Source organism: Lutra lutra, chromosome 2, assembly GCF_902655055.1.
Source record: "Lutra lutra chromosome 2, mLutLut1.2, whole genome shotgun sequence".
Lineage (NCBI taxonomy): Eukaryota > Metazoa > Chordata > Mammalia > Carnivora > Mustelidae > Lutra > Lutra lutra.
Genome location: NC_062279.1, coordinates 199,119,881 through 199,139,840, shown reverse-complemented (window position 1 = coordinate 199,139,840; position 19,960 = coordinate 199,119,881). Strand labels below are relative to the sequence as shown.

General features: G+C 36.3%; 1 protein-coding gene across 1 annotated transcript; it reads right to left on the bottom strand.

Annotated features, from left to right (window-relative positions):
- Positions 1-6,783: 6,783 nt before the first annotated feature.
- Positions 6,784-19,597, bottom strand: LOC125094393 (mucin-5AC-like). The gene is made up of 5 exons (XM_047719979.1): positions 19,488-19,597; positions 16,542-16,657; positions 15,958-16,028; positions 11,141-11,197; positions 6,784-8,538 (listed from the first exon to the last, which is right to left on the bottom strand). Exons 4-5 carry the CDS (start codon positions 11,186-11,188, stop codon positions 6,955-6,957), a joined length of 1,632 nt encoding a protein of 543 aa, XP_047575935.1. The 5' UTR covers positions 11,189-11,197; positions 15,958-16,028; positions 16,542-16,657; positions 19,488-19,597; the 3' UTR covers positions 6,784-6,954.
- Positions 19,598-19,960: the final 363 nt, after the last annotated feature.

Here is a 19,960-nt window from a genome sequence, read left to right as displayed (position 1 = left end):
GTCTAGATGTACACACAGATACGAAATGCTGAACTAGTCCTGTATATAGTTAGCATGAATAAATGTTGCAGGCTTCCTTAGATGCACCAAGTACAGCTCTGCCTCTTGTAAATTAAACATTTGTCAGTTATCACTGCTAAAATATAACACAAAGACCCTCAGTAATATATAAACTTTTCACTCATCCACCTCATCCTTCTCAGACTACCACAGCCTGGTCCAAGTATAGTTTAAAAGTTACTTGCTATTGAACTAAACAAGGGTTAATTCTCCAGATGTATCCAAAAGTCGTGGATAACAAACTCAGAGCATCTGAGGAACTCATCCAACAAAAGGTGAAAAAGTAAAGATAATAATATTTATAGGTTTTCTGATATTTTAATAATTATCATCATCCTCATTTTCCATATCACCATCAAAAATATTTGTTGATTTATAATACATAGAACGTCATGTCATGCACAGGATAGACAAAAAGTGTAAGAGAATTGAGAGCCTCTAAGGGTGTAGCTTGAGGATAGACTTAACTTATTTTTCCTCTTCTCTGCGGATGCCTCAGCTAGTAGATTTCTTAATTTCTTCTAAAGAAGTGATCTTTGCCAAAAATGGATCAATACAGTTTGTTGAACTTCAACTATGAACTCACTATAAGTTAGAAAATTTCTTGCGAGGGATAAAGTTGAAAGTAGAAGGTTGAATAGATTTTCTGGAAAAAGTGAAGCTTAACTTGAGACTTGGCTTTGGTGAATCTACGAGTGGCTTCTTTTGACCATAGATGGATGAGCAAAAAAGGAATCTCCTTAAAATGCTTTTATTTTAAAATCTATTTTTATTATTAATTTCTCTAATCACAGAAATAGGGCATGCTCATAGCAACTATTTTTAAAACATTCTGGATATTTGAGCAGTATATAATGTAGAAAGTTGAAGTCTTCCATAAACACCTCCACTTCTCAGGATTTTTTTTTTTTTTTTTAAACATGGGGCATGAACTTACAACGCTGAGATCAAGACCTGAGCTGAGATCAAGAGTCAGACACTTAACTGACTGAGCCACCCAAGCACCCCAGGATAATTTAAAAAATCTGATACATATCCATACATACTTTTAAATACCTTGACAACATTATTAACATTGATATTTTAACAAAATATAAGATCAGAATATACATGTTATTTTTAAACTTTTTTTTTTTCATTTCACAATCTTTTGGACAACTTACTTGATTATGTAGCTAAAACCTGACTCTTCCTGAGTTATTTTCAGATTATTTTAGGTGTATGGCTTTGCCTTGATTTCATATTAAAGTCTGTTGATAGCAGCATAATCACTTCACTTTTACATAGCTGAAGGGAGCTAAGACTAAATGAACATCTACTCTGTGCCAGTATTGTTCTAAGCTATTTAGGTACTATTATTGCCCTTTGCTGTTAGCAAATTTCTGATTCAGAGGAATCAAATAATTGTCCAAAGTAACTACATAGCTAGTGCGTAATTACAACCTATATGACCAGAAAGACTTTTTCTGTTACATATTCCAAAGTGGGTTGAGTATTATTTTAAGTACAATTTGTTGAAATAGGTAATTCAAATGGTAGGTTATGATCTACTCAAAGCTTTTAAGTTCTATTTGCTAGAGATTCTATCATTTTGCAAAACCCCATTACCTTTCTCCCCATGACTTGCCTGAACTTTCAGTGGGGACAACACAGTTGATGATAGGGTCCACTATATACATAGCTAATGGCTTTTATTACTAACACTACTTTCACCCAGTTAAAACTTAGGGGGTTGAAAGAAAATGTTCCTAGCTAAAAATAAGAAATCCTTGGCTTAATAACTCCTTTAAAAATTTTAGAACTTTCCTCTTTAAATACACACTATGAATAGCTTAATTAAGAGGTTCAAGATGATGTGTCAGTAATCCCTATGTAGGTAAAATTTGTGGTTACTAATTTGATATGAAAACACAGTAATCTGATGTCTTCTTAGAGTATCTTAACTGTGGGGTAGAGGTTTCTTGAGCTTTAATGGAAATTGAAAATTTAGAAGATATATACAAATACTGATTTTCCTTAATGTGTAAAGGAAGATCAATCCTTATCTTCAACAAAGCAGGGCTAATGGACTGACAGTAACCAATGTTGGCATTTCAATCATCTTTGATGAGTACGTTAATAAGAAGGTTAGATAAACACCCATGCTTTATAGTAAATGGCTCACTTGTGATTTTCAGTCTTTTCAGTCTATTAACCTTTCAACTGATACTAGTTTGCTTTTGTGTCAGGAAGGAGATCTGAGTTTTATTTGCCCATGTAGATTCTTTGGGATAAGATAGTGAAGGTCAAAGACAAAGTGTTCTTGATTTAAACTTTAAAATGTGTCATTTCCTTCTTGCTTTTACAACAATGACTTAATTTTAAAATGGACTCGAATATCACATGTGCTCTTGAACTAGTATTTGTTCTCATTCTTGGGAGCTCCCTGGAAGTCTGAAACTGGACTAACACATGGAGGGCATGGAGAGACTAAAGTAAGAGGCAGGTCACTCCAGACTGGCAGCGGCAAGTTTAATAAGGGAACTTACTTACATATGGGGCTGATCTTGGGTGGTTGCAAGAAAAGGAGACCGCCATGCCAACCTACCTGAATCTTAAAAACATCTATAGAGGTCTTAACTGGGTTTAGTCATGTATACTGTCAAGGTCATCACAAAAATATATTACTGTTTCAAGGCTGTGTCCTTTAGTCAGCTTCCATTGTGGAAAAGGCAAGCAGAAAGCACATTTCAAGGGCATGGGAGAGGTTGAGGAGTCTCTAATTGATCCAGGTCCATCTCATGGTTCAGCGAATTGTCACACCCCCTTGGTAACCTCTTCCAATGACTAAATTTAACAATAAATTTGAGAAATACTAAATATATATTTTAATATTCTTTAATCATGGAATTCTGTGATTCTGTGAAGTATATGGATTACATAAGGGATCCAACATTAACATGACGCTTTAAATTTTTGCCTTGCTTATTTGAGGTAGGTCTGTCACTTTGGCCATGGGGTCCAAACCACAGACAGTACCAGGTATCTTGGTTGAGAACAGAGATGGAGACAATGGAATAGCTGCAGAAGGAGACAGCCTTGGCTTCTGGCAAAAAAGTGTAATATTTGTGAGACTAACCAAAGAATATGGTGATTCAAAGGATAGGGGAATAGAAGGAGAAAATATGCACATCCTCTTTTCCTAATTTCCTAATTTTCTAATTATTTTGATGTTTTCTCATGTGGTAAGTGCTAGTGAGAAAACAACAGGTACTATGAGAGTAACAATCCCTGTTTTGTTCTGTAAATAATGCTCAAGTTGCTAATCTGTCCTCATGGTTTTATGTACTTTACACAGATCGAATATCCATTTCCTTTCTTAAAATCTTAAGTCTCTTTCCATCTTCAGCTCTTCAACTTCTTGTGAAAATCTCCGTTTGGATATACCATCAATACTAAACATATTTTTGTAAACTCTTCCTCAAGCAGGGTTTGTATCCAATAGGGAACTACCATGGATTTGTTGGGTTTACTGAAAGATGTTTTGTCCTTCTTTCTCCATCTTTAGCTTTGACCCCAGTCTTGCTAAATTCCCCCGACATTTTCTTGCTCTAGACCTTGTTTTGTGCTTTGGAACTCCTTCTCTTCTTCTAATCTTGCTTTACTTTCCATCTTGTTTGGTTAATACTTTTACTCTTTTCTTATACTGTAACTATAAAATACACTCAGGTGGTGGAATTATTGTCCCCAAGTTCTATTTTTTCCACATTTTTTTTCCCTGTTAAAAAGTATACTTGGTTTTTTGACTGATATCCATGGGTCAGCAACATTTATGGACATTCTGCCTTCAGTGAAATTAAGCAATAACCCTGGTATAACCACAAGGTTCAAGTTATAGACACAGGAGAATGTCTTGATAGATTTTATTTTTTAGGTTCTTTATGCCTAATGGTTCATCACACTCTGGTTGTGATGTATATGTGCCTGGAATTTTATGAATTAGAAAAGAAGAGCATATGCAGTGATGTTGAAATTCATCTTATGTTTGTGTAAAGTGGGAGTTTTAGTAAAAATACGCACACATAAAAGAAGGAGTTCAGTGTATATAAATAAAAAATATTATATTAATGGGCTATAAGTTGGATAAGAAGAGAAAGAAGAGAAAAAAGGGACAGGAGGAAGGGGATGGACCTCGATCCAGCTGGGAGGTGAATTGATTAAAGGCCAGATAGAACAAAGAATTATTGAGATTGGTAGTCCTGGAGCCGGGAAGATAGAATATGGTGATTACAGGATAAAAACCTAGAAATTGGGATTTTTGGTGGAGGTCCAGTATTTGATTGCAAGGGTTTGACCACGTGAAAGGGTGGAAAAGTGGGGTAAAGGAAAGGATCATTGGATATGAGGTGAAAGACGTGAAGCCAGATTTAAAGCAAATTGCCTATGTGCTTGTTAGAGTCACCAAGCATTATAAAGCAAGAAATGGTGGGGAGAAATCTGGTGAGCTGGGTTGTAAAATATTCAGTGACTGGAGGAGTGACCAGGAGAAGAAGAGGTAGCCACAAAGCAGGAAAACAGCGTTTGTAAACTCTGACAACGAACACTTTAAGAGAGTGACAGATTTTGAGGGAAAAGGAACAGAAATAATCTAGTTGAAGCTATGAGGTGTCCATGTATCCTATCTCCAGGTCCTGTGCTTCAAGAGGGTGTGAGGAAAAAGCATTCAAGACTGGAAATTCTACTTTGAGGAACCCAGTGCCAGCTAGGGAAATAGGATGACAGGAAACTTCTGAATAGAGACTGGAGACCCATGGTATTGTGCTCACAACTTACCTGCCCTTGAGTGGAAAGGCAGAGACTGAGAGGAGGGTGGGAGATTTGGTTATAATAGGGCATATATAGACCCATATGGGGATAAAAGTCCAGATGGTGATCAATAATTTGGGAGTCCTAAACATCTTTCATTGATTGACATGAGAAAGAGAAATACTTTAATTTCTAGAGGGGAAGCAAAATTGTTTGTCTCTTTAAATGAGCACTATCCAAGTAGAGAACATTTTAAATACAGATAACCCAGAGGAGAAAGAAATGTCTTCAGAAATAAAGATAATTTTGGGGCGCCTGGGTGGCTCAGTGGGTTAGGCTGCTGCCTTCGGCTCAGGTCATGATCTCAGGGTCCTGGGATCGAGTCCTGCATCGGGCTCTCTGCTCAGCAAGAGGCCTGCTTCCCTCTCTCTCTCTCTGCCTTCCTCTCCGTCTACTTGTGATCTCTCTCTGTCAAATAAATAAATAAAAAATCTTAAAAAAAAAAAAAAAGAAATAAAGATAATTTTATGTCTCTCTAATTTAGGGGGAATTTACATGTATTTTTTCTAAGAAATTAGGTAAATATGTCAAAAATGAATTTTTCAGTGCCTGGTGGAGCTTTGGATGCATGTACTGACATCTTAGCCCCCTATTTTCAGAAATTCTGAAAAATAGAAAATTTAGAAAAATTTCTTTGTTAGTACTGCATTTCATCCAGTTTTCATAACATGTGACATAAGAACATGACAGAAATCTTTTCCAAAATAGTTCATTTTATTGTCCTTCCTCAAAAGCAGAATCAACACCATAGAGGGCAAATTTGATATAGTACAGGTTTCAAGAGTGAAGCTTAAATTCATATGATCTGAATTCTCTAAGTGATATTTTACTGTCATATCCAATTTTGCATTGAATCTCTGAAAGAAAATGATAAAATCAAGAGCTTATGAGGACTGAAGAGTCTATCTATCTAACTGAACAACTCCCTGACTTTTAATATGGAATAAGGCAGCGTGGTTTCCCAGATTTAACAGATACAAATGAATGGGTTCTAGGGAACAACCCGTCCCACTGCAGGGATAATACCAGCCAAGTGCTAAGCTAATGTGGAATGAGAAAAGGAGAGAGAGTTCTAATGCATGTGTTGGAGGGCAGTAAAGATCTCTACACAATTTTCTGACAACCACCACCATTTAGTGGTTACTCTGTGTTAGATATCTATGTCAGGTACATTATTCATTTTAAATTTCTCAACTATTTTATGGGGCGCCTGGGTGGCTCAGTGGATCACCACCTCTCAGTGGTGACTCAGAGGATCAAAGCCTCTGCCTTTGGCTCAGGTCATGAGCTCAGGTCATGATCCCAGAGTCCTGGGATTGAGCCCTGCATCGGGCTCTCTGCTCAGCAGGGAACCTGCTTCCCTCTCTCTCTCTCTGCCTGCCTCTCTGCCTACTTGTGATCTCTCTCTGTCAAATAAATAAATAAAATTAAAAAAAAATTCCCAACTATTTTATAAGATGAGGCATTATTATCATTTTAATACATGAGGAATTTGAAGACTGGAAAGGTTGCTCAAGGTTATTCCAGCAATAAATGGCAGGAATAAGACTTAACATGAATCTGACTCCCATACCTATACTTTTAAGCAGTTGACAATATTTCTTTTATCCTTTTCTACTAGAACAAATTAAATGACAATTTTCAATGAAATCCATGAAAATCTACTAGTTTCTTCCCCCTCTCCAATCCCAATACTAAGCTTTGAGGCTTAAGGATGACTCTAGAAGTGTTTATATTTGTACTTTAAATTGTCTAATTCTCTCATTGAGGGCTTAGTAGAGTCATGCAGTGATGGAAAAGGAAGGTAGTGCTTTAAAATGACTAATTAAAGAGTTCTTTTTTAATGAAATCATAAAATACTCCATAATCTCACTTGTTTAATCTTTATTGTCTTTCTAAATACTTTGGAAATATTTTAGAGAAAAAAAGGCACAATCATGGAGTTAAAGAGCAATATAGTTTAGAAAATTGTGGTATTTGGTTGATGGTAGAGGTAGGTTTTGGAGTGGTGTGGGTAGTTGGTGTAATTTCAGGATTAGAGATATCGAATTATTCATAATAGTAATCAGATTCTGTAGTTTCAAATATATAGTTATCATCAGCGTTGGGGCTGCTATAGGGAAGTTCTGTTGTTTCATATCCTGACTCAGTGGTCATCCTGAGGGTCTTGGTCCCTTCTGTATCAGCTGCGGATGAGGTGTTGGTGGAAGCAGTGGTATTTTGCACAGTAATGGCAGACGATGTGGTGGTAAAGAGTGTTGCAGCTGTGAATGTGATGGCTGTGTTGGAAAGTATAGTTGGATCTCCAGCAGTTGCATGTACAGTGGTAATCTCTTGTGTGGTAAAAGGAGTTGTTTGTGTGGTGGCTGTGAGAGGAGTGGTAGTAACAAGGGGAGTTGAAATCTCAGTAGCTGGGGCATTAGACGTGGTTGCAGCAGTGGGTGGAATGGTGACTGGAACCTGGATTTCAGGACTGGAAACTGTGATATCAGAAGGAGTTGTCCTTTCAGAAATGAGAGCAGATGAGATTTTGTTTGTGGTTGTAGCTGAGGTTGTGTGGGAGCTGATAGTGTGGGGAGTTGTGGTGGCAATGGCAGAAAATGGAGTTGTGTTTAAGACTTGGGTTCTGGTGCTTACCACCTTGCTAACTGGTCGCAACTGAGGTCGTGGGCTGGGAACGAAGGGAGGTGGATATAGCCTGCCTGGAGAAAGAGATATATGTGGATGATAGTGGTGTGATCCAGGTTTGTTTTGAATGTGTGGCCTAATACAAGGCTTAATTTGTCCAGGTACTTTAGTTGGTGGATTTGATATCTTCTGACCAACTGGATGTGGGTGTCGTCTTCGACTAGATGACTGTGGACGTCTTCCTTGACTCAATGGTTGTAGACGTTTTCTTGGATCAAGTGGCTGTATATATTTTCTTCCACCAGGTGGCTGCAGATGACTTTTGGTGTGGCATGCTATATTTTGGACAAGTGCTTTTGAATTAGGCTTCCTTTGTCTAGCTCTTGTAGCAAGTTCATTTGCATGTGCCTTGTTTAGGCTAGCTTTTTGCAGTGTGTGTGGATTAGGATTATGTTTGGTTAGTTGAGGTTTTTGCTGAAAGATTGTATTTGAAGGAGATCTGAATGGCCTGATCAGTCTTTTAACAGAAAAATTTGGAAGAGATTGGGATTTTTGAGACTGTGTTTTAGAGTATGATAATGGACCAGGATGTAATGAATTGGATCTATTGTGAATAGGCGACTTGAAACAGGGACTTTTTTGAAGAGGGTTATTTTGATAAGCTTGTGGCTGCCTAGACCTACTTTGAGTTTTTGAACTGTGCTCAGTTGGACCTAGTTTTGGTTGGCTAGCTTTATTTGAATGAGTTTGTGGTTTCGCTAGGTTTTTGGGGATCGATGACTTTAAAAGCAATTGCTTTGTAGGAGGAAGTAACTTTGAATTGGTTGATCTACTTAGTGACTGGCCAGCTAAGTTTTGGTGATATTGAGGCAAGATGGATCTTGGTGGATTTGGATTTGGAAAACGCTTGACTTGAGCAGATTGTGAACGAGCTAGCACTTGACCAGAAGAACGCAACAGTCTTCTTTGATTGAACCCATTATTCCTTTCTTGACTCGGACTGCCCTGAAGATAGACATAGGCAAAATCAATCATATTTAATATCTATTATGCAAAATATTAAATTACAAAGAATTAAGAACATTTTTTCCTAAAAGTTACGTTTCTGGCTCGTTAAAAAAAAAAGGCTTGCACTTAGACGAGTGAATATCTTTCTTTCTTTCTTCCTTTCTTTCTTACCTCTTTCTTTTCCTTCCTTCCATGTTCAATATATCTTAGTGAAATATACAAGATCTTATCACTGGCACATATGAAGATGAAGCCTTTGGCCATTCATGCATATTATGTGTATTCATGTACTCAATATTGTTTTTCCAGACAATCTTAAAAGAATTCTTCAATCTGAATTAATTTCTCCCTCTTCTGTAGAATTTTTGTTTTTATTTCTATAATAGTAATCAGGACCTCATGTCAAAAAATTAAGTATTTATCTAAATTATAAACTTCTAAAGATTCTACAATAAATTTAAACTCCCTGAAAGAAATAATTGTCTTTTTTGTATGTACTCATGTCATTTTAAGACTCAGTATAATTTTTGGTGCTTATCAGATCCTGAATAACTTAGTCTTGAATAAGCTAATCTTTTTTTACTGAAAAGGAAGTTTAATTTAAGATAAATAAATCGTATTACTTAAAAATAGTACAATATACAAGAAACTCTTAGTTATATTTCTCAAGAAAATTGCTGTTGATATACTTGGGCATTCATAAAGGAACTCATATATGTTACTACAGTCATCCACAGTTCTCCATTCAAAGCTTTTTAAAATTTCATAAAATCTCAGTCCAACTCATTTGTTAAATAAAATTGAGGATAGACAATTTTTCACAAGTAGAGCAGTAGCTGAGAGAGACGTGAGGGGAGTTGATAGGGGTTTTCTTTATTAAAATAGAAAAATAAGCATTCATATTGTTGAGAAAAATCTAATTGAGAGTGAGAAAAGTGATGAGAGCAGAGAGAGGAGGGTTTTAGGGATGATGTCCTTGAGTAAGCAAGATGGTGTGAGATCAAGTGCATGAGTGAAAAGATTGGTCTTAGCAAGGAATTTGGACTGCTCAGAATATATAGGTGTGGCTGAGAGTAGGTGAGTATAGATAATGGTGATAGGAACTTGTGAAGGTTCGTCTTTAGTTGTTTTTATTTTCTTGGTGAAATGGGAAGTAAGTCATCGGCAAGAAAGAGGATGGAGGAAGAGGTTTTGGACGTGTGAGAGGAGAGGGAATGGTGCTAGTTATCTAGAAGAGTGAAAAGCTATATGAATGGGAGGAAAAGAAAGGAGGGGTTAATACTGGTAGACCATGAACTCTAATTCAACTAAGGAGAAAAATGAGAACACAAGGGAAGTTAAGACAATGAAATAGGCTTAGAAGATTTAGAGCACAAGAGGGACAGGCCTGGAAAGACAGAAGTGTTGGTTTGGTGAGCGATAAGATCTCTTCAGATGGTGGTATCAGCAACTGAGAGGATAGCGTTTTGGAAAGATTGTCTATGGGGATATTGAAATTACCAAGAATTAAGATGGGAATAACATCAGAGAGTGATAATGAGCCAGGTGCTAAAACCCTTGAGGAATGAGAACCAGCAACCTGGGTCAATTGATGACTGAAGCTGGACAGGCTGGTGGGTCGTGTAATAGGTGATGGGAAATTCAAAGCTAGAGGTTTTCAAGAATGTGAGAGGGAAGAACAGGCTGGAAGCAGTGATCAAAAGCAAGGAGGTCAACCATCACAGCAGTTCTTATGGAATGCGGGAAGAGGGAAGACACCAGCCCCCACTTGAGAGAGGTACAGGGGAAGCCAGAGTCTAAGAGAAGAGCCTGATAGCAGTTAGCTTGAGAAAGGATTGGGAACATTTAGAGAAGATGTTTGGGATGTAGGGTTGATCAAATTCATAACTTCTACTACAATTTCTAGCCCATCTGCTACATACAGTATTTTAAACCTGAACGTCCTCACCAGCTTTCTCCCTGAGTTCTGAACTACGGCCAATGTGATGAAATGAGGACAGGTGGGGAAAAAAAAAAGAAAGAAAGAAAAGAAAAGCACTTAGAGGGGTGGCTCAGTCAGTTAAGCAACTGCCTTAGGCTCAGGTCATGATCCCATCGTCCGGGGATTGAGCCTAGCATTGGGCTCCCTGCTTAGTGAGGAGCCTGCTTCTCCCTCTCCCTCTGCTGCTCCCCCTGCTTGTGCTCTCTCTCTTTTTGTCAAACAAACAAATAAATAAATAAAATCTTAAAAAAAAAAACACTTGGATGCTTTTCCCTTAAATAATTATATCAGAGCATATATATCTAAATGAAATTCTGTTTTAAAGTAGTCATTTGATACTTTATGTTCCTGTTTCAACAGTGCTATTGTTCCAAAATAAATTTTTGGAGTCTTTTTTTTTTTTTTTTTTTGGCTATTTGCCTTCATGGCTGATGTATTAAGCCCATGCAAAAATTTGTATCTTTTTAAAAACTCATCATATTGATTATGCATCCTTTTACTACAGTGTTTGGAGTCAAAGATCAACGAGAGTGAAAATTCTACTAAGATGATTGCAAGTCATTGTCCACTACTAGAGTCAGATAAGCATGAAGAATCTTTCTGATTAATGGAACTTACCAAGAAGGAGAGGCTTAGAACCCAAAGAATTTGGAATATGATTTTCATGTTTGATTGCTATACTCTGCAAAAAGCCAAAATGATTATTCTTTTAGTCACACTGATGCAAGATTGGAGCAAAACTTTTATTTACACAACAGGCATAGCCTGGAAAAGTTTTAATATTTATATTTATATATTTATATTTATTTATTTTATATTTAATATAACACAATATATTTATATTATTATAATTATATATTATTATTAAATAAGTTATTAATAATATTATTATATTATTATATAATATAATATATTATATAAATATAAACTTATATATTTTATATTTATTTATTAATTATTATTATTTATTTATATTTATTTATATTATATTTATATATATTTATAAATAAATGCAAAAAGCAGCCCTTTATTTTCTTTTTTAAGGCTCATGAAATAAGAGCTCAAATAATTAAAATACTGATATTTTATAAAGAATATTTTTTCCCCGCAATTAAAGCCTGTCTGTAAACTAAACTCCTTTTATCTTCTGAGGATTCCTGTATGTTTGCGAAGAAATATCCTCCAGACAAAGTTAGAGGATATTTGTGCAATATATCCTACCCATGTATAAACAACAACAACAACCACAAAAAGTCTTTACAGGAAGTGTTTAAAATCCTGGAAGACTATTAGTAAAGTATTGATTTTACTGTGTGGTATAATTTTAAATTATGCATAATATTTCTGCTATGCACCAGATATTTCTAGGCAGATAAGGCTATATATTACATAAAAAAGGAAATGCATCATCATTTCTTACTTGGGTTGAAAATGAAAAATCATACTTAAAGACTGATACTGGAGTAAGAATTTTGGAAATAACTTATAAGCAAATTTACCTTCCTTTGTTCTCCCAAATTAGTTTAGATTTTTACACATGTAAGAGACAATTTAGTTTAGCTAATTTTAGACAGAAAAAAGTAGAAACTGAAATGCTCACCTACTTTAAAAAAAATTTTTATTTATTTATTTTAAATAATCTCTACAACCCAATGTGGGTCTTGAATTTACAACCCAGAGATCAAGAGTTGCAGTCTCTACTGGGTGAACCCGCCAGGTGCCCCTGCTCACTCCTTTTTAAAAGTTACCTTAGGGGGGTTGAGGAAGAGGGATAGGGGGGCTGGGTTATGGACATTGGGGAGGGTATGTGCTATGGTGAATGCTGTGAATTGTGTAAGACTGATGATTCGCAGACCTGTACCCCTGGGGCAAATAACACATTATATGTTAATAAAATTAAAAAAAAAAAAGTTAAACACAATGACAGCACCTGGGTGGCTCAGTTAAGTGTTTGACTCTTGATCTCAGCTCAGGTCTGGATCTGAAGGTCATAAGTTCAAGTCACACACAAGGTGGAGTTTACTTAAAAGTTAAACAAAATGTATATACAATTCTTACATAGTTAAGGAATCATTAAAACAAAATTTAGTTCCTTATAATGGGATATTATCTAAGAAGTACAGAGATACGGAAGTTGTGAGAAGGGGATAGAGGAAGTGCAGGGAAAGCAGAGCATGGGATAGAAAGAGAAAACAGCGCCTTCAGGAGGGTCCTGTCTTCTGTTGCATGTGTCCCCCTTGAGCAATCTCATCCGAGCGGGGACCTCAGCGGCCAGCTCTATGCTCTTGCCTCCCAAATCTCTATCTCTACAATAGAGCTCTCTCTGAGCTCCCAAACTATGTATCCTACAACCACTGCACTTTCCCTTTACATTTCCAACAGGAACTCCAAACTGACACCTGCAAAACTAGACTAGTAACACGCCTGTCTCACCCCACCTCTTGTCCTACTACAATCCCTTCTGAATGAGTGACACTACCATTCACACACTTGTTTAAAGGAGAATATGAAAGTCATTTTTTTTTCAAAGATTTTATTTATTTATTTGACAGACAAAGATCACAAGTAGGCAGAGAGGCAGGCAGAGAGAGAGGAGGAAGCAGGCTTCCCACTGAGCAGAGAGCCGGATGAGGGCCCAATCCCAGGATCCTGGGATCATGACCTGAGCCGAAGGCAGAGGCTTTAACCCACTGAGCCACCCAGGCGCCCCATGAAAGTCATTTTTGACTTCGCTTGTCAAACTCCTCTTCACTCTACACTCCCACCTCACATTTCAACAGGATTCATCAATCCCAACCGTGACCAAATCTTTATTCAGTTCATTAGATTTCCTCATCCTTTTTGCCTTATTCCATGTCCCCATCTGTAGTTCAGTTTTTTTCACAATTTCTTAAGGTACTATGTGATAGCCTCCAAGCTTCCTGAAGCCCTACTACTCAACCTTCCACCCTTCCTGCAGCTCCTTTTCTTCTGTAACCGGAATGTCCTTCCAAAAATCTGCTTAAAATCCTTTGTTTACTTTCCACAGCTGCACAATGAAATCCAAATTCTTTGGGTGTAGGTCCTCTGCATTCTGTCTAATATTTTTTTAAATGAGCTATGCCAGCGTAAAGGACCGGCAGTTTTCCAATCACTCTATGTTCTTGCTACCCTTGGTGCTCTTACCTGGAATCTGCATTGGCTTCTCTGTCTCCCATCGATCTCATGAGCAGATGACTTCTATTCATCTTTTAAAACTTTGTATGGCTATGACCCCTAAGCCTTCCTGTGTCCTCACATTATGCCCAATACTATCCCAAGTTAAACTGTATTATTTACTCTTCTACCCAGACCACCCCTACATATGTCCAGACTGAGGGTTTCCTCTTTTTTTTTTTTTTTTAAGGTTTTATTTATTTATTTGACAGAGAGAGAGATCATAAGTAGGCAGAGAGGCAGGCAGAGAGAGAGGGGAAGCAAGCTCCCGGCTGAGCAGAGAGCCCGGTGCGGGACTCGATCCCAGGACCCTGAGACCAAGACCTGAGCCTAAGGCAGAGGCCTAACCCACTGAGCAACTCAGGCACCCCTGAGGGTTTCTTCTTAAGACTGGAACTTAAAAAACCCAAATCTCTGTATCCTTAGTGCCTGGCAAAGTGCCTGGCATAGCTAACACAAATGAATATTTCCTCACAGAGTGTAGGTTGAGAGTGAAAAGAAGGACTGGTAGGTTAGGAAGCAAATATTTTATTTTATTTTATTTTTTTAAAGATTTTATCTATTCATTTGACAGAGATCACAAGTAGGCAGAGAGGCAGGCAGAGAGAGAGGGGGAAGCAGGCTCCCTGCTGAGCAGAGAGCCCAATGTGCGGCTCGATCCCAGGACTCTGGGATCATGACCTGAGCAGAAGGCAGAGGCTTTAACCCACTGAGCCACCCAGTGCCCCACAAAGCAAATATTTTAAGTGCTCTTGTACTTTTTATTTGAATAATGTACACTGCTCTTTGAGATTAGGTTCAACTCTAGACTAAACCTTAGTTTTTTGTTTTTATTTTTACATTATAAGATGTTCATTATTTCATTTTACAGCTGAGTTTTTAAAATGAAGTTTTTTTTTTTCTTAAAATTAAATCCTGAAGATTTTGCACACACAAATAAATGACTAGGCTCTTATACACGACTTTCTAACTCCAAATATTTCAGCTAGTTCTGTTAGTTTGAAATCACATTTATTTTTTTAGAGATAATGGCTTCCTGAAGATTATATTTACATAGGATTTAATTTTCCAAGTGTCTAGTTAAATAAATTCAATTTTGATCTTGTAGACATAATAAATGATGAGAGTAAAAAAAAAAAATCACAATTAAAAAAAAACCACAGTAAAAATAGAAAATATTTTGTTCCTGTTAAATTCATGTTTGGCTCAGATAAAAGAAGCCAAGGGACATATTGAGGATTTTTCACTATGACATTTATTTTGACAAGTGCTAACTTAATTTGGTTTCTATTACCTCTTCTGGTGAACATTACAGAAAATTAAGCTACCTGGGAGGAACATTTTATTTAAAGGAAAATTGGATGGAAGGTTACTGTAAGTCTGTCACATGGCAGGAGTATGTGGGACACTAAGAATCCAATAGTGAGCAAAGCAGAATTCTTTTATCTCATAGAACAAGTTAGGGAGCCAAGCCATAATTAAATAAAGACACAAATACCCAATTAGAAATGGTGATAAGTGCAATGAAGAACAAGTACAGGTGCTATAAGAGGGTATAAAACAGGACAATTCTGATTGAGAGGGATAAGGAGTGCAAAGGCACCACTTTGGTGAAGTGACATTTATGCTGACATCTGTAGAATGAGAACGTTAGCTAGACAATGAGTATGGAAAGAGGGTTTAAGGCAGACACACAGCCAAATTTCAAGAAGTCCAATGTGGTGGGAGGATAGTGGTCAATGGGACGAGTGGTTGAGATAAAGCTGGAGAAATTCCAACAGTAAGACTTATTACTTATTACACGGGTGTTATGAAACCACAGTGAGGTCTTGGATTTTGCATTTTATCTTAGTTTCAAGAGTTGTTCCAAAATAACTACCTCAAAATACAATAAAATCTCTTTTCTTAGCCACATTCAGTTGCTGAAAAATTTAAATCTTAAAAAAAATCATTTATTTAAGTAATTTCTACACCCAACGTGGGGCTTGAACTCAACCCCAAGATCAAGAGTCACATACTATTCTGACGGAGCCAACGAGATGCCCTGAAAACTTTCAATCTTAAAAAATATTATGTCCCACCTTTTTATCTTAAGGCACATTTGAGTTTTTGGATCGGCTGCAATTAATATCTTCTGGCGTTTCTTATATGTACCCTTTATTAAGAATGCTATTGTAAACTGAGGAATTGTAGGTAAATTCCAGAATGGACTGGATATTTCCAAATATCCATTTACTTACCCTGTTAGGAATTCCTTCTTGTCAGGTAGATTCTTATCAGCTACTGTATGTGAACATCCTCTTGATGGTAACTAGAATTAAAAATGATATTAAGAAGGAGAATTTATAGGAAAATACTGGTGATTATATGCAGCCTTTTTGCTGGATTTCTCCTGGTAACAAAAAAATGTGATGAACTTATTTCTAGTCTGATGATCTTTTCTTAAACAATGGGTAGTTGTGAGTAGATATTGGCAGGCACCCTTTTGCATATATTCTTTTCTTAGGCAGATAGAGACTCATATTCTTCTGATGAACAGATTGAACATTCAAGTCCATTTTGAAAAGTTTCTCAACTCTTTGGGATTTCCGAGGGTGTGTCTATGGGAGGACTTCTAATTGATGGAAACTTATTGTCCTTGGTGTCTTTTAATATTATTTTATATAGTATCTAACAGGCTTTCAGGAGGAACTAAACTACCAGGAGAATTTAAGATTGTCCATTCTCTGGAAATGATGTCAAGGGGTTAGGGTTCATTGATATTTAACATTAGTAAGGTAAGCGTACTTAAAAGGGATAGTAAATATAGGAAGGAGCTACTTACCTGTCTCAGATCTTCAGCCATTACTTCAGGCTAAATAAATTCCAGGAACAGTATAATGTCTCATGCATTGTGATGTAGGGTCTTGACTCTCTAGTCAAGTGTTTGAACATCCAGTACTGTGAAAAATTAAAGGAAAATGATCTGAGTGAAATAGGTGGATTGTTTATAATATTATGTTTATATGTTTTTATTATGTTTATAGCATTAAATGTCTACATTTGTTGAGACAGTTGTTTGAGAGTGTTAAATTCAGATAGATTTTACATTAACACAAGTTATTTCTTCCAGCTTAAGAAAGTGTGATTCTTAAGTATAACTTTTAGAATATTTTTAAGCTCTTTTTTTGTGTTTATATGTGTATCTCTAGCACTATAATGAAACTTAAACGGAACAAATTCAATCAGTTATCCATGTTTTGATTTAGGATGGATTATTTTGAGAAAAGAGCCAAATCATTCAAATAAGCCAGACTATTTTCTATCCTGTGACCTTCGTTCACGGAGACATTGAGAACTGAGGATAAATTGTAGGGAACATCATGATAGTTTCTATTCCACTTCCCATGATAGAGTGGATTATAGAAAGGTTAGAAAAACAATTTGCACTTTAGAGTAGGTTCATTTGGGACAAACATCTTAGTTATTGATGGATGCTAATATGTCTTTGTGTCAAATGACTGTTGAACTTGGAAAGGCTGTTAACAAAACTTTACAGCTTTACATAAATTTAACTTTCACATTGGCATTTCCTTTTTTCTTTTCTGTGCAACTCCAAACCTAGGAATTCTAAAGTTTAGACTGGCCGTCCTTCATGTTATAAGTGGTTTTAACAGTTACGTGCCATATTTCAGTATTTGTTCCATTCGTCTGTGTTCAGTTGAGAGAGAAGTTTCTTAAACTAAGCAGAAGTTCCTCAGAGAGGTCGTGACACTAACTGCACCTCCTTAAAATCTCTAGGGTGGAGCACACCCGCCTGGGGATATGTATAAGATGATCAGTTAAATGTGGAAAGAAAATTCTAGAACTTAGTCTTTAATTAAAAATAAAAAATAAAATAAGCATTACTGGTATCTAATGTAAGTACTGATAGATCCAAATGTCAAACATTCATATGTCATGTTTCTACTTAGGAGCCTTACTTTTTGCTGGTAGCCTATTAAGTTAGTATAATGGGGGCATGTCAAAATGTTTTGTTTTATTTGATAGTCTGCATGGTGAAGATATATGTAGAGAAAAGAAAGGGAGTTTCAGAGCATGGAGTGACAAATTCATTTTCACTGTATTGTAATATAATATGGTTTAGGTATGTTAGATGAAGAAATTTATCAATTATATTGTTTTAAATAATAAAATTTTTAAAATGTTTTTTTAAAAAAATGAAGTAGAGTGACAATGAAAGTATTTTTTATGGGGCATCTGGGTGGCTCAGTTGCTTAAGTGTCTGCCTTTGGCTCAGGTCATGATCTCCGGGTCCCCAGATCAAGTCCAGCCTTGAGCTCCCTGGTCAGCAGGGAGGCTGCTTCTCCCTCTCCCTCCATCTCTCTAACCCACTTGTGGTTGCTGTCTCTTTCTCTCTCAAACAAATAAATACAATCTTAAAAAAAAAAAAAGAATATTTCTTATGGCACTGAGGTTTGATAATAAGATTTTAGTTAAGTGTTTAAAAAGGCTGTTTGTTTTACAAAAGTCTTTAGATTTTCTAAACTTTTTCTCGGTTGCTGTTGGCAGTAAGCAACATTTTGATTCTTTGAAAAATTAGAAGCATTAACATGTCTCTATAAAGTAATTCCTAAAATAAACATACAATGATGGATGAAAAAGTAGCTGTTTCTTGAGTACAACTTCTTTTATGAAAAACACAGTTTGTTAAATATGTTTTAGAAATATTTCTATAAGTTTTGTTGTCAAAAACTATTTGTGTTTCCTACATAAACTCTCACATATATATATGCTTAAAAACCTCGGAACCTAATCTATTTGAAAACCGTCCAAGGAAGAATTTCAGTGGGTTTTGAAACAGTTTGTTAAAAAATACAAGACCATCTGACTGGTTTATGAGAAGAACTGATTGATATTAGGAAAAGGGATATAATAAAACACTTAAAGACCTGGTGATTAGATTGTGGAAAATAGGTGTTATGATTTAGCAATCATAGCCAATCCAAGGTGGGTATGATAATTTGGTAAATACAGCCCAAATGTTCTGTTTGGAGTTACACTTACTTGTGAGGTCATATGTGTAGCTGTGACTTCCTATGAAGTTGATTATTAAAATAAACTGAACACAAAAGCAAACTTTTGAATTTCCGTATTGCATAGTATTAAATAAATATTTTATAAAAGTAATGAGTTAATTTCATTGCTCCCAGTAAGATAAACTTCTTAAAATTATCAATGTATTTATGAAAAGTATTTGTTATAACTAACAAAATAAAAATTTAAAGCTTTGGGTTTTCTTCCCCAACTTTATCTCCTTTGTCTTTAATTTCTTCTACCTTTATTCCCAAAGGAGACTATTACCATTATCTGCCAGGTTCCTCAACTTTTATAATTCAGAATCAGGAAGCCTCTTAGAAAAAGATCAGAAAAAGGAGTAAGGGGAGCTCAAAATGAAAGGTTACCTGAGATAATATATTGGGAAAAGATTTTTGGGGCTGGTAGAGAGTACAAGAGAAGCCTGGGGTAAGGACGGTATCTTCCTCAAGTTTCTTCTGAGCTAGCTCCGTGCCTGGCACATAGTGAGTACTCAGTATATATTTGGATAAATGAGCCACAATTAACTTGTAGATCAAAAACAAAACAAAATGAACACTTTAACATCCTCTTTAGTCTAATTGAATTCTAAGAAATTTTATAAAAAGAAAGTCTAGAATTCAATGTTTTGAAAAATCTGGTGCAAAGAACCTAAGTAAAAATCTGCCTCTGAGTAGATGTGTGTCAGAATTACCTTGAAAGCATTTAAAAATGCATGACAGCACTCTCTTCTGTTCAATAGAAATTCTGCTATGCAGGGGTGCCTGGGTGGCTCAGTGGGTTAGGCCTCTGCCGTCAGCTCGGGTCATGGTCTCAGGGTCCTGGGATCGAGCCCTGCGTTGGGCTCTCTGCTCAGCAGGAAGCCTGCTTCCATCTCTTTCTCTGCCTGTCTTTCTGCCTACTTGTGATCTCTGTCAAATAAATAAATAAAAAAATCTTAAAAAAAGAGAAATTCTACTATGCATTATTTTTGATGCTTTTTCTAAATAATATTCGACTTTTCTAAATGAGAAAAATCAGAAAGACAACAAAGGAAACATTTTCCCTTGCATAACCTAGTTATCACTACAATGCATTACTTTGAGGTAGTGGTGCTTTCTTAGCACAAACCAGAGGTCTCAGAATCAAAAAACACGAAGACCAAATTGGAACATTTGAATCCCGTGG